The sequence below is a fragment of the Ascaphus truei genome, chromosome 21 (genome assembly GCF_040206685.1).
Source record: "Ascaphus truei isolate aAscTru1 chromosome 21, aAscTru1.hap1, whole genome shotgun sequence".
Taxonomy (NCBI): Eukaryota; Metazoa; Chordata; class Amphibia; order Anura; family Ascaphidae; genus Ascaphus; species Ascaphus truei.
Window position 1 is genome coordinate 1,695,943 of NC_134503.1, and position 19,053 is coordinate 1,714,995.

Consider the following 19,053-nt stretch of genomic DNA (forward strand, 5'->3'; position numbering starts at 1 on the left):
TTTTGGCGTTCCCCTCCTCCTCGTTATTTGCGGTGGTTGTGCGTCGCAGTTTTTTTCCTTTTTGTGCTGAAGCAGCAACATCGCAGACAGCGCACCGGAGAAGCCTGCTCCTGCCAGGACGGATTTGGAGGACAAGGATTCGTTCTTCACATCGCAATCGTCCCTGGTTCAGTCAATTTTGGGGAATTTATGTTTGGAATAAGAAGGCTGGGCGTCATTAATTTCATATTCCTGGATGTTGCTCTGAGTCAGAGTAAGGCCAGGCAGACGCCATCTTATCAAATCCCAATTGTTATTGTATCCCCTCAGTCTGGTAACCTCCTATATTTGTGACATATCAGACCTTATTGGACAGAATCAGTTTTGTTCTTGTATATACATATATTTATATGGAGTGGAGACTTCGCTGGTCTTTCCTCCCTCTGCTGGATTACTTTTTAGAGCCTCCGTTTTCCATAAACTTCATATCCTGTATATCCCACTTAAAAGGGCCAGAGGTTTGTATATTACAACCATTATCTGAGTCTCGAGATAAGGGCAGCTGTCTGCTAGAGGTGGATATAAAATCAAGCCCCTGTGACAACTTCCTATAAACATGGTCTTTTTAGAGAACTAGTCTCAAAGCATTCTCTGGAGGGTTCTGCAGGGTTCAGGGGGCTAAGAAAGTATAAAACCAAAGAGTGTGTTTATTAACAATGAGAATATCATGTGATGTCATCTCCTCTGCATAATAAGAGTTACACATCGGGAATCATGTCACAGAATGCCATGTTCTGACATCACACACTGCACGTTCTGACATCATACACTGGGTTTCACAGGAACTGCGGGACAGATATTAATTTGTCACTCAGGTTTAGGGGTAAAACGGTCATGTTTAGTCTTCGCGTCTGCCATGAGCGCGTCAATGTATTAATGTAGCTCACGTGTGTGTAAGTATCACAGAAGTGAGATTATGAGTGTGTATCTACTGAGGCAAAACTTTAAAATGCCGGTTGGTAAAGTTTTTTTTTTTAATCTGTCGTAAAACTGTCAATCTCAAAGCCGATTTACGACGGGGTGGGATTGGGGGTGGGATTATGTGGGATTGGGGGTGGGATTATGTGGTTTCCATGGGAAAAATTATATTTACGCTATATTTGGACCAAACACATGATATCTTATGTTCCTGAACCAGTGACCTCTGGTAATGGATAGGATTTTCTATGTTTATCCTTTTTATTTTGAGAAACTGTTCTGCATTTATTGTATTTGTATGTTCTTGTAATCCCTTTTTCTGTAATATAAGTACTGTATTTTTATATTAAATTAATTATATATATATATATATATATTAAAACATTTAATACGTGATGCTTTGGGCTCTGAATGAACGCTCTGGAGAGAGTATTTACATTTTCTGACACATTTTGCTACAACGGATTTTTTTGTACTAAAGTTAATAGAAAAAACGATTTTTTTCTGTAATAAACAGGGACCTGGGACCCTGGCAAATATAAATGTGACATCTTATTTGCATTTCCCCGGTGGTGGAAGCAGCAGCAGCAGCATATAGATATGATTGCAATTTGAGTAAGGGGTTAATATTAACTCATCAGAGGTACCTTGCGCAGGCGAAAGGTGAGTTGGCTAGAGTAGCCGTGTGTATACACCCTGGTTGCATATCTAAATCACGTGTATCACAGTTATTAGGGGGGCTGCTCCTGTATCTCAGTTATTAGGGGGGGCTGCTCCTGTATCACAGTTATTAGGGGGCGCTGCTCCTGTATCACAGTTATTAGGGGGCGCTGCTCCTGTATCACAGTTACTAAAGAGGAGGTAGGTTGCATCCTTCATTTCCGGCCTCTCGTCCGCTATCACATGTTAGGGGTCAGTTCCACGTGCTCCTCCGTCCTTCCCACAGCCGGGTCCTGCCCTCCCCCGGCCCCTTTGCGTTTCGCTCCCGCGCTGCTCACTAGAGAGAGTCCTTGGGCAGGGAGGAGGAGCCGGTGAAGCAGGAGTCCTCGGGCAGGGAGTTCTTGCGCCTGCGGGTCCTGCAGCCGCAGCACAGGATGGATTGCACGTCCTTGGAGACGCTGCTGCTGAAGATGGTGTAGATCCAGGGGTTGGTGCAGCTGTTCAGACTGGCCAGAAGCATGAGGATGGTAATGGCAGCGTCTGCAGGGGGGAAGCACAAAGCAGTGTGACACAGTGTTAGTGTGCAGGGGGGAAGCACAAAGCAGTGTGACACAGTGTTAGTGTGCAGGGGGAAGCACAAAGCAGTGTGACACAGTGTTAGTGTGCAGGGGGGAAGCACAAAGCAGTGTGACATAGTGTTAGTGTGCAGGGGGAAGCACAAAGCAGTGTGACATAGTGTTAGTGTGCAGGGGGGGAGCACAAAGCAGTGTGACACAGTGTTAGTGTGCAGGGGGGGAGCACAAAGCAGTGTGACACAGTGTTAGTGTGCAGGGGGAGCACAAAGCAGTGTGACACAGTGTTAGTGTGCAGGGGGGGAAGCACAAAGCAGTGTGACATAGTGTTAGTGTGCAGGGGGGGAGCACAAAGCAGTGTGACACAGTGTTAGTGTGCAGGGGGGGAAGCACAAAGCAGTGTGACACAGTGTTAGTGTGCAGGGGGGGAGCACAAAGCAGTGTGACATAGTGTTAGTGTGCAGGGGGGGAGCACAAAGCAGTGTGACACAGTGTTAGTGTGCAGGGGGGGAGCACAAAGCAGTGTGACACAGTGTTAGTGTGCAGGGGGGAGCACAAAGCAGTGTGACACAGTGTTAGTGTGCAGGGGGGAGCACAAAGCAGTGTGACACAGTGTTAGTGTGCAGGGGGGAGCACAAAGCAGTGTGACACAGTGTTAGTGTGCAGGGGGGCAAGCACAAAGCAGTGTGACACAGTGTTAGTGTGCAGGGGGGGAGCACAAAGCAGTGTGACACAGTGTTAGTGTGCAGGGGGGAAGCACAAAGCAGTGTGACACAGTGTTAGTGTGCAGGGGGGGAGCACAACGCAGTGTGACATAGTGTTAGTGTGCAGGGGGGGAGCACAAAGCAGTGTGACACAGTGTTAGTGTGCAGGGGGGGAGCACAAAGCAGTGTGACATAGTGTTAGTGTGCAGGGGGGGAGCACAAAGCAGTGTGACACAGTGTTAGTGTGCAGGGGGGAGCACAAAGCAGTGTGACACAGTGTTAGTGTGCAGGGGGAGCACAAAGCAGTGTGACACAGTGTTAGTGTGCAGGGGGGGAAGCACAAAGCAGTGTGACATAGTGTTAGTGTGCAGGGGGGGAGCACAAAGCAGTGTGACACAGTGTTAGTGTGCAGGGGGGGAAGCACAAAGCAGTGTGACACAGTGTTAGTGTGCAGGGGGGGAGCACAAAGCAGTGTGACATAGTGTTAGTGTGCAGGGGGGGAGCACAAAGCAGTGTGACATAGTGTTAGTGTGCAGGGGGGGAGCACAAAGCAGTGTGACACAGTGTTAGTGTGCAGGGGGGGAGCACAAAGCAGTGTGACACAGTGTTAGTGTGCAGGGGGGAGCACAAAGCAGTGTGACACAGTGTTAGTGTGCAGGGGGGAGCACAAAGCAGTGTGACACAGTGTTAGTGTGCAGGGGGGGAAGCACAAAGCAGTGTGACACAGTGTTAGTGTGCAGGGGGGAGCACAAAGCAGTGTGACACAGTGTTAGTGTGCAGGGGAGAAGCACAAAGCAGTGTGACACAGTGTTAGTGTGCAGGGTGAAGCACAAAGCAGTGTGACACAGTGTTAGTGTGCAGGGGGGAAGCACAAAGCAGTGTGACACAGTGTTAGTGTGCAGGGTGAAGCACAAAGCAGTGTGACACAGTGTTAGTGTGCAGGGGGAAGCACAAAGTAGTGTGACATAGTGTTAGTGTGCAGGGGGGAAGCACAAAGCAGTGTGACACAGTGTTAGTGTGCAGGGGGGGGAGCACAAAGCAGTGTGACCCAGTGTTAGTGTGCAGGGGGGAAGCACAATGCAGTGTGACACAGTGTTAGTGTGCACGGGGGAAGCACAAAGCAGTGTGACACAGTGTTAGTGTGCAGGGGGGAAGCACAAAGCAGTGTGACACAGTGTTAGTGTGCAGGGGGGAGCACAAAGCAGTGTGACACAGTGTTAGTGTCTAGGGGGGGAGCACAAAGCAATGTGACAGTGTTAGTGTGCAGGGGGGGAAGCACAAAGCAGTGTGACACAGTGTTAGTCTGCAGGGGGGAAGCACAAAGCAGTGTGACATAGTGTTAGTGTGCAGGGTGAAGCACAAAGCAGTGTGACACAGTGTTAGTGTGCAGGGGGGGAAGCACAAAGCAGTGTGACATAGTGTTAGTGTGCAGGGTGAAGCACAAAGCAGTGTGACACAGTGTTAGTGTGCAGGGGGGGAAGCACAAAGCAGTGTGACACAGTGTTAGTGTGCAGGGGGGGGAACACAAAGCAGTGTGACCCAGTGTTAGTGTGCAGGGGGGAAGCACAAAGCAGTGTGGCACAGTGTTAGTGTGCAGGGGGGAAGCACAAAGCAGTGTGACACAGTGTTAGTGTGCAGGGGGGAGCAAAAAGCAGTGTGATACAGTGTTAGTGTGCAGGGGGGGAGCACAAAGCAGTGTGACACAGTGTTAGTGTGCAGGGGGGAAGCACAAAGCAGTGTGACAGTGTTAGTGTGCAGGGGGGAGCACAAAGCAGTGTGACACAGTTTTAGTGTGCAGGGGGAGCACAAAGCAGTGAGACACAGTGTTAGTGTGCAGGGGGGAGCACAAAGCAGTGTGACATAGTGTTAGTGTACAGGGGGAATCACAAAGCAGTGTGACACAGTGTTAGTGTGCAGGGGGGAGCACAAAGCAGTGTGACACAGTGTTAGTGTGCAGGGGGGAGCACAAAGCAGTGTGACACAGTGTTAGTGTGCAGGGGAAGCACAAAGCAGTGTGACACAGTGTTAGTGTGTAGGGGGGAGCACAAAGCAGTGTGACATAGTGTTAGTGTGCAGGGGGGAGCACAAAGCAGTGTGACACAGTGTTAGTGTGCAGGGGGGAGCACAAAGCAGTGTGACACAGTGTTAGTGTGCAGGGGGGAGCACAAAGCAGTGTGACACAGTGTTGGTGTGCAGGGGGGAAGCACAAAGCAGTGTGACACAGTGTTAGTGTGCAGGGGGGAAGCACAAAGCAGTGTGATACAGTGTTAGTGTGCAGGGGGGAAGCACAAAGCAGTGTGACACAGTGTTAGTGTGCAGGGGGGAGCACAAAGCAGTGTGACAGTGTTAGTGTGCAGGGGGGAAGCACAAAGCAGTGTGACATAGTGTTAGTGTGCAGGGGGGAGCACAAAGCAGTGTGACACAGTGTTAGTGTGCGGGGGGAGCACAAAGCAGTGTGACACAGTGTTAGTGTGCAGGGGGGAGCACAAAGCAGTGTGACACAGTGTTAGTGTGCAGGGGGGAAGCACAAAGCAGTGTGACACCGTGTTTGTGTGCAGGGGGGAGCACAAAGTAGTGTGACACAGTGTTAGTGTGCAGGGGGGGAGCACAAAGCAGTGTGACAGTGTTAGTGTGCAGGGGGGGAAGCACAAAGCAGTGTGACACAGTGTTAGTGTGCAGGGGGGAAGCACAAAGCAGTGTGACACAGTGTTAGTGTGCAGGGGGGAAGCACAAAGCAGTGTGACATAGTGTTAGTGTGCAGGGGGGAGCACAAAGCAGTGTGACACAGTGTTAGTGTGCAGGGGGGAGCACAAAGCAGTGTGACACAGTGTTAGTGTGCAGGGGGGAAGTACAAAGCAGTGTGACACAGTGTTAGTGTGCAGGGGGGAAGCACAAAGCAGTGTGACACAGTGTTAGTGTGCAGGGGGGAGCACAAAGCAGTGTGACAGTGTTAGTGTGCAGGGGGGAAGCACAAAGCAGTGTGACATAGTGTTAGTGTGCAGGGGAAGCACAAAGCAGTGTGACACAGTGTTAGTGTGCAGGGCGTGTGGGGAGGCAGAGTATCAATACTTATTGGGGGGTTTCAGGGCCTACACTTCCCCCTATTTATTTAACTGCTTTGCAATATGATGCAGGCCCCTGTGTCTTAAGCCAAGGGGGGCTCAACTCCAGTCTCCTCCCCCCCCCCCCCCTCCCACAGGTCAGGTTTTAAGGATATCCCAGCTTCAGCACAGATTGCTCAATCAGATGACTGGGCCTCTGATTGAGCCATCTTTGCTGAAGCAGGGGCTGGGATATCCTGAAAACCTGACCAGTAGAGGGGGGGGGGGGGCTGAGGACTGGAATTGAACCCCCCTGGCTTGAGCAATAAGGCATCTGCTTTAATAATCACCGGTGTTTCTCTGCTCATTATAACATCTGATATTAACCCCCTCAGGGAGGACGCACACTATGTAATCCCTCCAGGCAGAGCATCTGATCCACACGTTTCCTAGAGAGACCCGTACCCGTGTTGGTAACCTTACCCCAAGGTGCTACGCTGGGTTTAAGGAGCAAGCCAAACATTTCCAGGCATATACATGAGATAAGTGTCTGTCTCCGGATTTCAGGATCTGGTTTCTGTGCCAAAGCCTCTGTCCTGTCTCCCTGCTGGGATCCCGCTCTCCTGCCCCTGTCCTCTCTCACAGGAACCCTTTATCTCTCCCAGGAATCCCTTATCTCTCCCAGGAACCCCTTATCTCTCCCAGGAACCCCTTCTCTCTCCCAGGAACCCCTTCTCCCAGTAACCCCTTCTCTCTCCCAGGAACCCCTTCTCTCTCCCAGGAACCCCTTCTCCCAGTAACCCCTTCTCTCTCCCAGGAACCCCTTCTCTCTCCCAGGAACCCCTTCTCTCTCCCAGGATCCCCTTCTCTCTCCCTGGAACCCCTTCTCTCTCCCAGGAACCCCTTCTCTCTCCCAGGAACCCCTTCTCTCTCCCAGGATCCCCTTCTCTCTCCCAGGATCCCCTTCTCTCTCCCAGGAACCCCTCTCTCTCCCAGGAACCCCTTCTCTCTCCCAGGAACCCCTTCTCTCTCCCAGGATCCCCTTCTCTCTCCTAGGATCCCCTTCTCTCTCCCAGGAAACCCTTCTCTCTCCCAGGAACCCCTTCTCTCTCCCAGGAACCCCTTATCTCTCCCAGGAACCCCTTCTCTCTCCCAGGATCCCCTTATCTCTCCCAGGAACCCCTTATCTCTCCCAGGAACCCCTTCTCTCTCCCAGGATCCCCTTCTCTCTCCCAGGAACCCCTTGTCTCTCCCAGGATCCCCTTCTCTCTCCCAGGATCCCCTTATCTCTCCCAGGAACCCCTTATCTCTCCCAGGAACCCCTTCCCTCTCCCAGGATCCCCTTCTCTCTCCCAGGATCCCCTTCTCTCTCCCAGGAACCCCTTCTCTCTCCCAGGAACCCCTTCTCTCTCCTTATCTCTCTCCCAGGAACCCCTTCTCTCTCCCAGGAACCCCTTCTCTCTCCCAGGAACCCCTTCTCTCTCCCAGGAACCCCTTATCTCTCCCAGGAACTCCTCTCTCCCAGGAACCCCTTCTCTCTCCCAGGAACCCCTTCTCTCTCCCAGGAACTCCTCTCTCACAGGAACCCCTTATCTCTCCCAGGAACTCCTTATCTCTCCCAGGAACTCCTCTCTCCCAGGAACCCCTTCTCTCTCCCAGGAACCCCTTCTCTCTCCCAGGAACCCCTTATCTCTCCCAGGTTCCCCTTATCTCTCCCAGGATCCCCTTCTCTCTCCCAGGAACCCCTTCTCTCTCCTAGGTTCCCCTTATCTCTCCCAGGATCCCCTTATCTCTCCCAGGAACCCCTTATCTCTCCCAGGAACTCCTCTCTCCCAGGAACCCCTTATCTCTCCCAGGAACCCCTTATCTCTTCCAGGAACTCCTCTCTCCCAGGAACCCCTTATCTCGCTCCTGTTTCTCTCGGTCACATCTCATAAACTTGACAGCATTCCCTTGTAAGAAAATGTTCTCACAGTCCTGAGGTCGGACAGAATAACAGGCTCGATGTATCATCCCAGGGAGAAGGAGCGGCTCAGTGAGTAAAGACACTGACTGGCACTGAGATTGCTGCAGGGGAACCTGGTTCTATTCCCTGTGTCGGCTCCTTGTGACCTTGGGCAAGTCATTTTATCTCCCTGTGCCTCAGGCACCAAAAACATAGATTGTAAGCTCTACGGGGCAGGGACCTGTGCCTGCAAAATGTCTCTGTAACGCGCTGCGTACAATTAGCAGCGCTATACAAGAACATGCTATTATTATTATTACTTCGTAGCATAACCGTGTTTTTCCCCTGCACCTACGTATCAAAGCATTGTACTCCAACTTTGCCCCGTCGGTCCCAACTTTGCACCTTGGGGAGAGTCAGTAGGAGGAGATGGGGGAGTTAGATGGGGCACAGATTATAATGAGATGTATCACATTGTGTCTCTGTCCCAGCTTGCACCTTGGGGAGAGTCAGTAGGAGGAGTTGGGGGAGTTACATGGTGCACAGATTATAATGAGATGTATCACATTCTGCGTCTCTGTCCCAGCATGCACCTTGGGGAGAGTCAGTAGGAGGAGTTGGGGGAGTTACATGGGGCACAGATTATAATGAGATGTATCACATTCTGCGTCTCTGTCCCAGCATGCACCTTGGGGAGAGTTGGTAGGAGGAGTTGGGGGGAGTTACATGGGGCACAGATTATAATGAGATGTATCACATTCTGCGTCTCTGCCCCAGCTTGCACCTTGGGGAGAGTCAGTAGGAGGAGTTGGGGGAGTTACATGGGGCACAGATTATAATGAGATGTATCACATTCTGCGTCTCTGTCCCAGCTTGCACCTTGGGGAGAGTCAGTAGGAGGAGTTGGGGGGAGTTAGATGGTGCACAGATTATAATGAGATGTATCACATTCTGCGTCCCTGTCCCAGCTTGCACCTTGGGGAGAGTCAGTAGGAGGAGTTGGTGGGAGTTACATGGTACACAGATTATAATGAGATGTATCACATTCTGTGTCTCTGTCCCAGCATGCACCTTGGGGAGAGTCAGTAGGAGGAGTTGGGGGGGTTACATGGTGCACGGATTATAATGAGATGTATCACATTCTGCGTCTCTGCCCCAGCGTGTGATTTGAGGGGTGTCAGTAGGAGGAGTTGGGGGAGTTTGAGGTTCAGAAGTTTAACATTTAAGGGCGTGAGCTCTGCAGAACTGCTGGAAATGTTTCAATAATATCCTGCTTTGTAATTATTTGTATTTATTTTGTTACAAATCTTTGGCATACTGGCTGATTTAACCCCTCCCCTGCCACAGGATCCAGTCCCCTTTAGCAGCGAGGTATGTCATCGACCAGACAGGAGGACACACACAGGCCAAACTATGTGCTTGCCACATGAGCTTGCAATCCGTCCGTGTGTGCGCTCCTGCATTCCATAATCAGGAACTGTATCTTATTTCTGAATGTACGTCACACTGTATAATAACCCCGTTACACATACTCCTTCATAATTCGGAGCTCTGTAGAGGTACTCTGTTTACATCACAGATTTGGGGGGTAATTCTATGTAATCGCAAACAGCCGTTAGGCCCAAATCTCCAGTGATTGTAAAGGGGATTAGAACAAGGCTCTTAGTAATGTTTCTTTTGCTGTTGCCTTAAATCCCAATCCTGCAGTAAGCTTGCTGTGTGAAAGTGTTTCCGTGGCACGAGTATTCAGATCCTTCTTTGATGCTCGTAACGCAGAATTACTACCTGACCCGCTTTGAGGTGGGGTGAAATAAATGCGGCTTTTTAGAAGCGGTTTACATAACGGAGCTACGAGAATTTCAGTGCTGGGCAGAAAGTGCGAGTTTGAGACTTTGTTTGACAAACTGATGGGATTGGCAGAACCGGAGTGAGAACGCTTCTAGAAAAGCCATTTAGACGCTGATTGGACGCGCCTGAAGGGCTTACAGCATAGCGTGCCGATCCACTGCTAAAGGGGCACATTAGAGGCGGTTTGTCGCACTTCGGCGCTGCGAGAATACGCCCCTGTCTCTTGCAGTGTTCGTCACTCCTGGGAAGAGGAGCTCGCTATCAAATCTTTTTACGTTGTGTTTTCAAACGATTAGATTGTCAGCTGTTTGTGACAGAGGTGTCCTGGGCTGCATGTCTGCCGGGCACAGCTTCACATGTATGTGGTGATTTGGCTGGAGCTGCGGTAGAATAGCTGCTTATTATACGCCGGGCAGTAATGTGTGGGACGCTGCGCTGGGTGTCTCGCGCAGGTCCCCGCTCTCTGCACTTGGCCTCTGTGTTTACTTATCACAGCCCTAATGAATGGTTACTAATTAAGAGGCCCAGGGACAGAAAGCTTTGGGAAACTGAGAGAAGTGCCAGAGGACAAGAGGTTATCACATGTTAAAGCATGTACTGAGCGCTCCCATCCCTCCTCTCTGTGCCTATCCCCCTCTCCTCCTCCTCCTCCTCCTCCTCCTCCTCCCCCCCTCTCCTCCACTGTGCTTGTATCCTCCCTGTGACTCTCCCCCTCTGCTCCTCTCCTTCTCCACTGTGCTTGTATCCCATCTGTGCCTCTCCCCCTCTCCTTCTCCACAATGCCTGTATCCTTTCTCTCTCCACCCCCTGCCCCCCCCCTGCGCTGGAGACCTCAGTGGCACACTGCACTGGAGTGTGAGTTGACCCTTGGTGTGTGTGTGTGTTGCTGATGTGCTGTACAGAAGGTTGATACCAAACTGCTATAATGCTGAATGCCGCAGATATCACCTGAATGTCTTTGGTCACATTTGTTGCATTTATGAGGACAACCAAAGATACCGGTTTTAGAAGTGCCAGATCCTCGTGACCTTCAGTATGTCAATGTATCACTGTGCTGGAGTCATATAAAGATTAGATTGTAAGCTCTATGGGGCAGGGGTGGCTGGTGTCTGATACCTCTGCTACGCCTGGCGCTGTACGCACTCCACGAGGATTTAATCGGGGTAACTTACTGTTAGTGGCTGTCGTGGGGTTCCAGACGTTCCAGAGCTGAGCGATAAAGAAGGGGGCCCAGCACACCACGTACACCAGCACGATGACCAGAGTCATCCTCACCGTCTTGGACATGGCACTGGTCACTCCAGAGTCCAGCACCGGTGGCAGGCCGTTCCTCCCGCCCACCAGCTTCCCCTTCCTCCTTGACCCCGGCGACCGCTCAGTACCCAGGTAGAGGCTGTGGTGAATCTCCCGGAAGATCAGCACTTGGCATGTGGCGATGAACATGGCCGGCAGGATGAAGACCATCAAGGTTATCCAGGTCACGTAGGCTTTGAGCCCCCAGGGCTCCACAAAGTGACCCCAGCAATCGTACACCCCTGGGAGGACCTCTGTCCGGGAGAAGATGAAGATCTGCGGAAGGCTGAGGATTGCCGAGCCCAACCAGGCTAAGCAGACGGGGACGTTCCACCGCGCTGAGCCCTTCTTAAAGGTCATCATTGGTCGGCAAATAGCCTGGTGCCGGTCAAAGGTCATGGCCACGATCATATAGGAGGAAGCAAACATCCCCACCACCTGGAGGTACCGAACTCCGCGGCAGAGGATGTCCGGCCCCTGGAAGCGGTCAATAATGTCCCAGACCATCTGAGGAAGAACCTGGAAGAAGGCCACCACCAAGTCGGCCAGGCAGAGGTGGATCATGAAGGTGTGCATGAGGGCGTTGTGCTTCCGCCGTCTCAGCAGGGTGAACAGGACCAGGCAGTTACCAAAGGTAGCGCAGGCAAAGATGATCGCGAGGATGGCGATCTCCCATTGCGCCACGTAAGCGTCCCGCTCATCCTCTGCCACGCCGGTGAGGTTGGAGTTGTTGTCAGGAGGGGACGAGGTCCCGGCCATCTAAAACAAGGACAGAAACTAGGTTAAAGTAATGACTACCAACTGCAGTGGGTCAGGAGGGGGTGAGAGGTATGTGCCCCTGATGTCTGTGTATTAGGAGGGGGTGAGAGGTATGTGCCCCTGATGTTTGTCTATTAGGAGGGGGAGAGAGGTATGTGCCCCTGATGTCTGTGTATTAGGAGGGGGTGAGAGGTATGTGCCCCTGATGTCTGTGTATTAGGAGGGGATGAGAGATACGTGCCCCTGATGTCTGTGTATTAGGAGGGGGTGAGGTATGTGCCCCTATGTATTAGGAGGGGGTGAGAGATATGTGCCCCTGATGTCTGTGTATTAGGAGGGGGAGAGAGGTACGTGCCCCTCATGTCTGTGTATTAGGAGGGAGTGAGAGGTATGTGCCCCTGATGTCTGTGTATTAGGAGGGGGTGAGAGGTATGTGCCCCTGTGTATTAGGAGGGGGTGAGAGGTATGTGCCCCTGATGTCTGTGTATTAGGAGGGGGTGAGAGATATGTGCCCCTGATGTCTGTGTATTAGGAGGGGGTGAGAGGTACGTGCCCCTGATGTCTGTGTATTAGGAGGGGGTGAGAGATACGTGCCCCTGATGTCTGTGTATTAGGAGGGGATGAGAGGTATGTGCCCCTGTGTATTAGGAGGGGGTGAGAGATACGTGCCCCTGATGTCTGTGTATTAGGAGGGGGTGAGAGGTATGTGCCCCTGATGTCTGTGTATTAGGAGGGGGTGAGAGCTATGTGCCCCTGATGTCTGTGTATTAGGAGGGGGTGAGAGGTATGTGGCCCTGATGTCTGTGTATTAGGAGGGGGAGAGAGGTACGTGCCCCTGATGTCTGTGTATTAGGAGGGTTTGAGAGGTATGTGCCCCTGATGTCTGTGTATTAGGACGGGGTGAGAGGTATGGGTCCCTGTGTATTAGGAGGGGGTGAGGGGTACGGGTCCCTGTGTATTAGGAGGGGGGAGAGGTACGGGTCCCTGTGTATTAGGACGGGGTGAGAGGTACGGGTCCCTGTGTATTAGGAGGGGGTGAGAGGTACGTGCCCCTTATGTCTGTGTATTAGGAGGGGGGGAGAGGTACGTGCCCCTGTGTATTAGGAGGGGGTGATAGGTACCGGTCCCTGTGTATTAGGAGGGGGTGAGAGGTACGGGTCCCTGTGTATTAGGAGGGGGTGAGAGGTACGGGTCCCTGTGTATTAGGAGGGGTGACAGGTACGTGTCCCTGCACCACCCCTCGGGGAACAGACTGTCCGGGGAGGGGTGCTGAATGTATAATACGTCTGGAATCTCTTCTGGCGGCAACATGCGAGTTCTGCACCTCACAGGTAACTATTACCCGTGGGTATTTATAGCCAGCCTGCCGGCCTCACCCACATGTGAATAGTACTCGCAGTGCCAGGGTAATTAGTGCTGCTTAATGGCTCTGCCTCCTGTGTTCACAGCGGATGCCCGTCACTTGCGCAATGTTCTCTGGGGAAGGGAGACGGTGGGGGACACGCGTGTCTTCTACCCTAATTACAGTCCGAGGGATGAGAAACCAAATCTCTGCTGCAACCTGGGGCCACGAAGAGGGGTTTAACCAGCTTTATCATCTTCTTGATTAGTGTATGTATGCTGGCCCAATCTCCATGCTTAATAACACCCCCAAACATTCCCAGGGACCATACTTCATCCCACTATGAGCAGCCACTTCGCCTCTAGATGGTAAGCTCACAGGGTCAGGGCCCTTGTTAACGCTGTGTATATGTTTGTGTGTACCTGTTTGTACCGCGCTGTGGAATCTGTTGGTGCTTTACAAATAAGTATTCATAGATATATTTTATTTATATAGCGTTAGCAGGTTATAAATCAAACAACATGAAATTCCTGCCCCGGAGAGCTGACAATCTAAATGGTATGTTGGAAGACAAGTGTCACTATATGAGACTGGCACCTGGTCAGTATATAGTGTGCTGCACGTAGGAATATAGCTCCTCTCTCCCCCTTTCTCCCCCTCTTCCGCTCTCTCCTCTTCTCTCCCCCTCTTCCCCTCTCTCCCCCTCTTACCCTCTCCCCCCTCTCTCTGCTCTCTCCCCCCTCCCCCACTCCAGGTCCACATGCTAGCGCCACTTGCTGGACCATTGCCTCACTAGCTTGAGGTCCATCTCCCGTCCCAACCCCGCGTTCCAATGCTGCAGTTACCTAATGATGTCAGCTGCACCCCTGCCCTCTCCATGTGCCCTCCGCCCTCGTTCGGGAGGCTATTAATATTCCTTGTCTCGCCCACATTTACAAAACAATCGGGCGTAGCTTGGGAAGTGTTTCCGGTTGGTTCAGAGGCACAGGTTGCTTCCAACATCTCCTGACCTTGTTACCCGAGCCCTACTATAAAACGGGTACATTGAAGATGGCGGCTCCAGGAAACGTGCGTACGCATTCATGTATAACAGAGATAAGTATTTTCTGTTGGAGTGTCGCTCTGTTCTCTGATATAGGCAGTAAGGAGAAAGAAATGGCTGGTTATCCTGTGTGGAAGCTTTAAAGGAGAAATCCCCCCGAACTAACCTCCATTGTTTTATAGGATTGGAACAGGGGGTTCTCCAGAACAGAACCAGACTATTTTCATCTCCAGAGACCCGCTTGGATCAGTATATTTAGGCCAGGGTCCTGCAGTTGGTGTGGTCTGCTTAGATGTTGCAAATCCTTTTGATTCGGTTCCGCACAAGAAGTTGGGGTACAAAATAAAGCAAATTGGACTCGGTAAAAATATTTGCACTTGTATTAAAATCTGGTTGAAGGATAAACAGAGAGTTGCAATAAATGGAACTTTCTCTTGTTGGGCTATAGTCGTGAGTGGAGTACCTCAGGGATCGGTACTGGGACCCCGGCTTTTGAACTTGTTTATTAATGACCTTGAGGTTGGGATCGAGAGCAAAGTCTCCATCTTTGCTGGTGACACTCAACGTCAGGCAGTAGCTGCAAAGTCAAACAAGATCTTATTTTGCATTAAACGGGCAATGGATGGAAGGGAAGTAAACATAATTATGCTCCTTTACAAAGCATTAGTAAGACCACACCTCGAACATGGAGTACAATTTTGGGCACCAATCCTTAGAGAATACATTATGGAACTAGAGAAAGTGCAGAGAAGAGCCACCAAATTAATAAAGGGAGTGGATAATCTGGTTTATGAGGAGAGGCTAAATTAGGTTTGTTTACATTAGAAAGGAGGCGCCTGAGAGGGGATATGATAACTACTGTATATACAAATATATTCGGGGACAGTACAAGGAGCTTTCAAAAGAACTATTCATCCCACGGGCAGTACAAAGGACTCAGGGACATCCCTTAAGGTTGGAGGAAAAGAGATTTCACCAGCAACAAAGGAAAAGGTTCTTTACCGTAAGGGCAGTTACAATGTGGGATTCATTACCCAGAGAGACTGTGATGGCAGATACAATAGATATGTTCCAGAAAAAGTTGGATATATATTTAGAAAGGAAAGGTATACAGGGATATACCAAATAAGTATACATGGGAAGGATGCTGATCCAGGGAGTAATCTGATTGCCAATATTTGGAGTCCGGAAGGAGTTTTGACGATGTCACTGGGGTTTTGTGTTTGCCTTCCTCTAAATCAGGGGAGCGCAATCTTTTTCCCTGTGCCCCCCTGCCGGCTGTCCCCCTTTCCGCGAGCCCCCCCACCCCTTACCTCGGCTACTGCATTCTGGGCGTCATGACGTCACGTTGCCTGCGGAGTCATTTGATGCCGCGTTGCCATGGCGACGCGTCTCTAGAAGCCATCTGAGCCATGGTAAGCGCAGTTTAATTTACAGAGACCCTAGCCGCTTCCCCGGCATTTAAATTAAGTGCCTTCAGGAAGCGCGCGGGGCCACTGTAAATCCTGCGCCCCCCGCAGGCAACAAGGGAGGTGCGTCCCCCAGTTTGCACGCCCCCCAATTTGCGCGCCCCCCAGTTTGCGCGCCCCCCCCCCCGTTTGCGCACCCCCCAATTTGCGCACCCCCCCAGTTTGCGCACCCCTGCTCTAGATCAATATACTGTATAAACACAAACATAAGATTAGTATCTGTCATCTAAATTTAGCATAGGTTGAACTATGTAACTATGTAAGGATGTAACTATGTAACGATGCATTGCTCCATTAATTACAGTATAGCTGGACTACAGCATGTGTCCAAACAGGAGGGAACAGTGAGTCATTTATTGGGTTACATTGTTATTATAAGGTTTTGCAAGCAGCGCCATTAGAGGCAATGCAAGCGGCACTTATATATCTATATATATCTATATCTATATATATTCGTGTGTTAATATATCCAGCCTTTGATTACCTTTGTTGAAAACTAATTAGCTAAGCTGCTGATCGATTAGTTCTCCATTGATCGATCAGCAAAGATCCTGCTTCCCTGGGTTCCCTAAATGGCCGCCTTTCAGTTTCAATCAGTCCTTCAGTCTGTGTAACTCAGCAGCTACAATGTATTCTTTTATTACTAAGGTAACATTATCTGTTGTTACAGTTTGCAGCTCAAACTGCTGGGAACTTTGGCAACAGGGAAGTGTTACAAACATCTTGCACTGCTGGGGAGGTGTGCTAAAGCCTGCTATGGAGATCAAAGGATGCTCCGTATATTAAAACTCATTAAACATTGGATACAAAATAAATAATGTTACAAGCTCGTAATGTCACACCGGGGAACCTCCAGTGCCAGCAGCCAAACTGGGAGACGCTCTGATTTACAGCCGGTAAATCCCCGGTTAGGAAAGCTTTACCATTCCTGTGGTTTGATACTAAAACCAACAGCAGAGTAATACCCAGCAGACACAGACGCTGTATGTTAAAAGCGCTCAGCCACGTGACACTGCCTGCCATTATTAGGGACGTATTGTATTAGTTCATCATTTGCGCCATTTAAGGGTAAGAACGGAGGGGCGCAAATGACTTTTTTGGTGCAGGGAAATCTCGTTTTAAATTGTGTGTTGTGCGCTGCTGCACTAACCTGACATCCCCCCATGCGCTGCTGCACTAACCTGACATCCCCCCATGCGCTGCTGCACTAACCTGACATCCCCCCCTGCGCTGCTGCACTAACCTGACATCCCCCCCTGCGCTGCTGCACTAACCTGACATTCCCCCCCTGCCCTGGCACGGTTACACATCAGTTGGAGAGATGCATGCTGGGTATTACCCAAAGAGACTGGGAAAAGAATGAATGGGTTCGATACCAAACAAAAGTCTGTAACATCATCACACGGGGAGGGGAGAAGTTAAAATGGCGGTGGGTCGGACATATCGCAAGAAGAAATGACCATCGCTGGACAAAGATGGTACTCGACTGGATTCCCAGGGGTATGAAAAGTCCAGTACGATGACCAAACGTGAGATGAAGTCAGATGGGAGGATGGGATGAGGGAATGTGTGGGAGCGACGTGGAGAAGAGAGGCTGTAACTGCAGGACCTGGGAGATCACTGGGGAGGCTTCATTCAGCAGTGGGGAGACACGGGCTGGAGAGGATGGGATGAGGGAATGTGTGGGAGCGACGTGGAGAAGAGAGGCTGTAACTGCAGGACCTGGGAGATCACTGGGGAGACTTCATCCAGCAGTGGGGAGACACGGGCTGGAGAGGATGGGATGTGGGAATGTGTGGGAGCGACGTGGAGAAGAGAGGCTGTAACCACAGGGCCTGGGAGATCACTGGGGAGACTTCATACAGCAGTGGGGAGACACAGGCTGGAGAGGATGGGATGAGGGAATGTGTGGGAGCGACGTGGAGAAGAGAGGCTGTAACCGCAGGACCTGGGAGATCACTGGGGAGGCTTCATCCAGCAGTGGGGAGACACAGGCTGGAGAGGATGGGATGAGGGAATATGTGGGAGCGACATGGAGAAGAGAGGCTGTAACCGCAGGAGCTGGGGGATCACTGGGGAGGCTTCATCCAGCAGTGGGGAGACACGGGCTGGAGAGGATGGGATGAGGGAATGTGTGGGAGCGACGTGGTGAAGAGAGGCTGTAACTGCAGGACCTGGGAGATCACTGGGGAGGCTTCATCCAGCAGTGGGGATACACGGGCTGGAGAGGATGGGATGAGGGAATATGTGGGAGCGACGTGGAGAAGAGAGGCTGTAACCGCAGGAGCTGGGGGACCATCGGGGGGCTTCATCCAGCAGTGGGGAGAAACGGGCTGATATATATCCAATACACTGCATATATGTATGCATGATGCACAGTGTATGGATGTGTGTGTGTATATATATATGATGTATCATATGTATATATATATAATATTTTTGTGTGTATATATATAATATATGTATATATATAGATATATATATATATCAAGCAATTCACAACACCATCAGTATCCAAAATGCAGATGCTTGTCCCATATAATATCAATATTCCATGTTCACCAGAATCTAACTGGCAAAAAGAGACAGCACACTGAATGTTATAGAAGTAATATGTATTTAAACATCGGCACCACAACCAACCAACGTTTCGCTCCTCAAAATGGGACCATTTTGGCTTTATTTTTGTTAAATAAATCATGACACGGTGTAATATGTCATGTGTACACACACACACACACACACACACACACACACACACACACACACACACACACACAGTGTAATATGTCATGTGTTGTTGTTCATCTGAGGTTGTATTTACCTCATTTTTAGACCTGCTAAGGAACAGATGATTGTTATTATGTCCTGATATGTAAAACCATGGAATTCACAGAGGGTGTACTTTCTTTTTCACATGACTGTATATGAATGTGTATGTATATATATATATATATATATATATATATATATATATATATATGTACGCACACACCACACACCCAATATATATGTGTGGGTGGGGGGGTCCCTGTGTGTGAGCGGGGGAGGGTGTCCCCGGTGTGTGAGCGGGGGTTGTGGGTCCCCTGTGTGTGAGCGGGGGAGGGGAGGGTGGTCCCCTGTGAGCGGGCTAGGAGAGGGGGGGTGGGTGGCCCCCTGTGAGCGGGGGGAGGGAGGGTGGCCCCGGCCCCCTGTGAGCAGGAGGAGGGGGGGGGGGTGGCCCCCTGTTTATTTCTAGTGCTCGCTCACCGTTGGCAGCAGAAGCCCCCGCGGGAGTAGAACTATTTGATGCATCTTTCGCAGAGCTTGCTTTGCAGGACTGAAATATCCCGGGCGTAATAAATGAAATCCATGAGACCGGGTAGGGGGGGATCTGCAGTGTGTGGTTATGGAAACACCTCGGCGCCTGGAAACCTTTAGC

General features: G+C 50.8%; 1 protein-coding gene across 2 annotated transcripts in view; it reads right to left on the bottom strand.

Moving 5' to 3' along the window:
- Nucleotides 1-666: 666 nt before the first annotated feature.
- The window catches only part of AVPR2 (arginine vasopressin receptor 2), a 64,427-nt gene continuing 46,040 nt past the window's right edge, over nucleotides 667-19,053 (bottom strand). For both annotated transcript variants that reach the window (XM_075578367.1, XM_075578368.1), the window contains exons 2-3: nucleotides 10,900-11,779; nucleotides 667-2,157 (exon numbers count right to left, since the gene is read on the bottom strand). In XM_075578367.1, coding sequence (XP_075434482.1) covers nucleotides 1,955-2,157; nucleotides 10,900-11,779 — 1,083 coding nt within the window. In that variant the 3' untranslated portion in view covers nucleotides 667-1,954. The remainder of the gene's footprint in view (nucleotides 2,158-10,899; nucleotides 11,780-19,053) is intronic.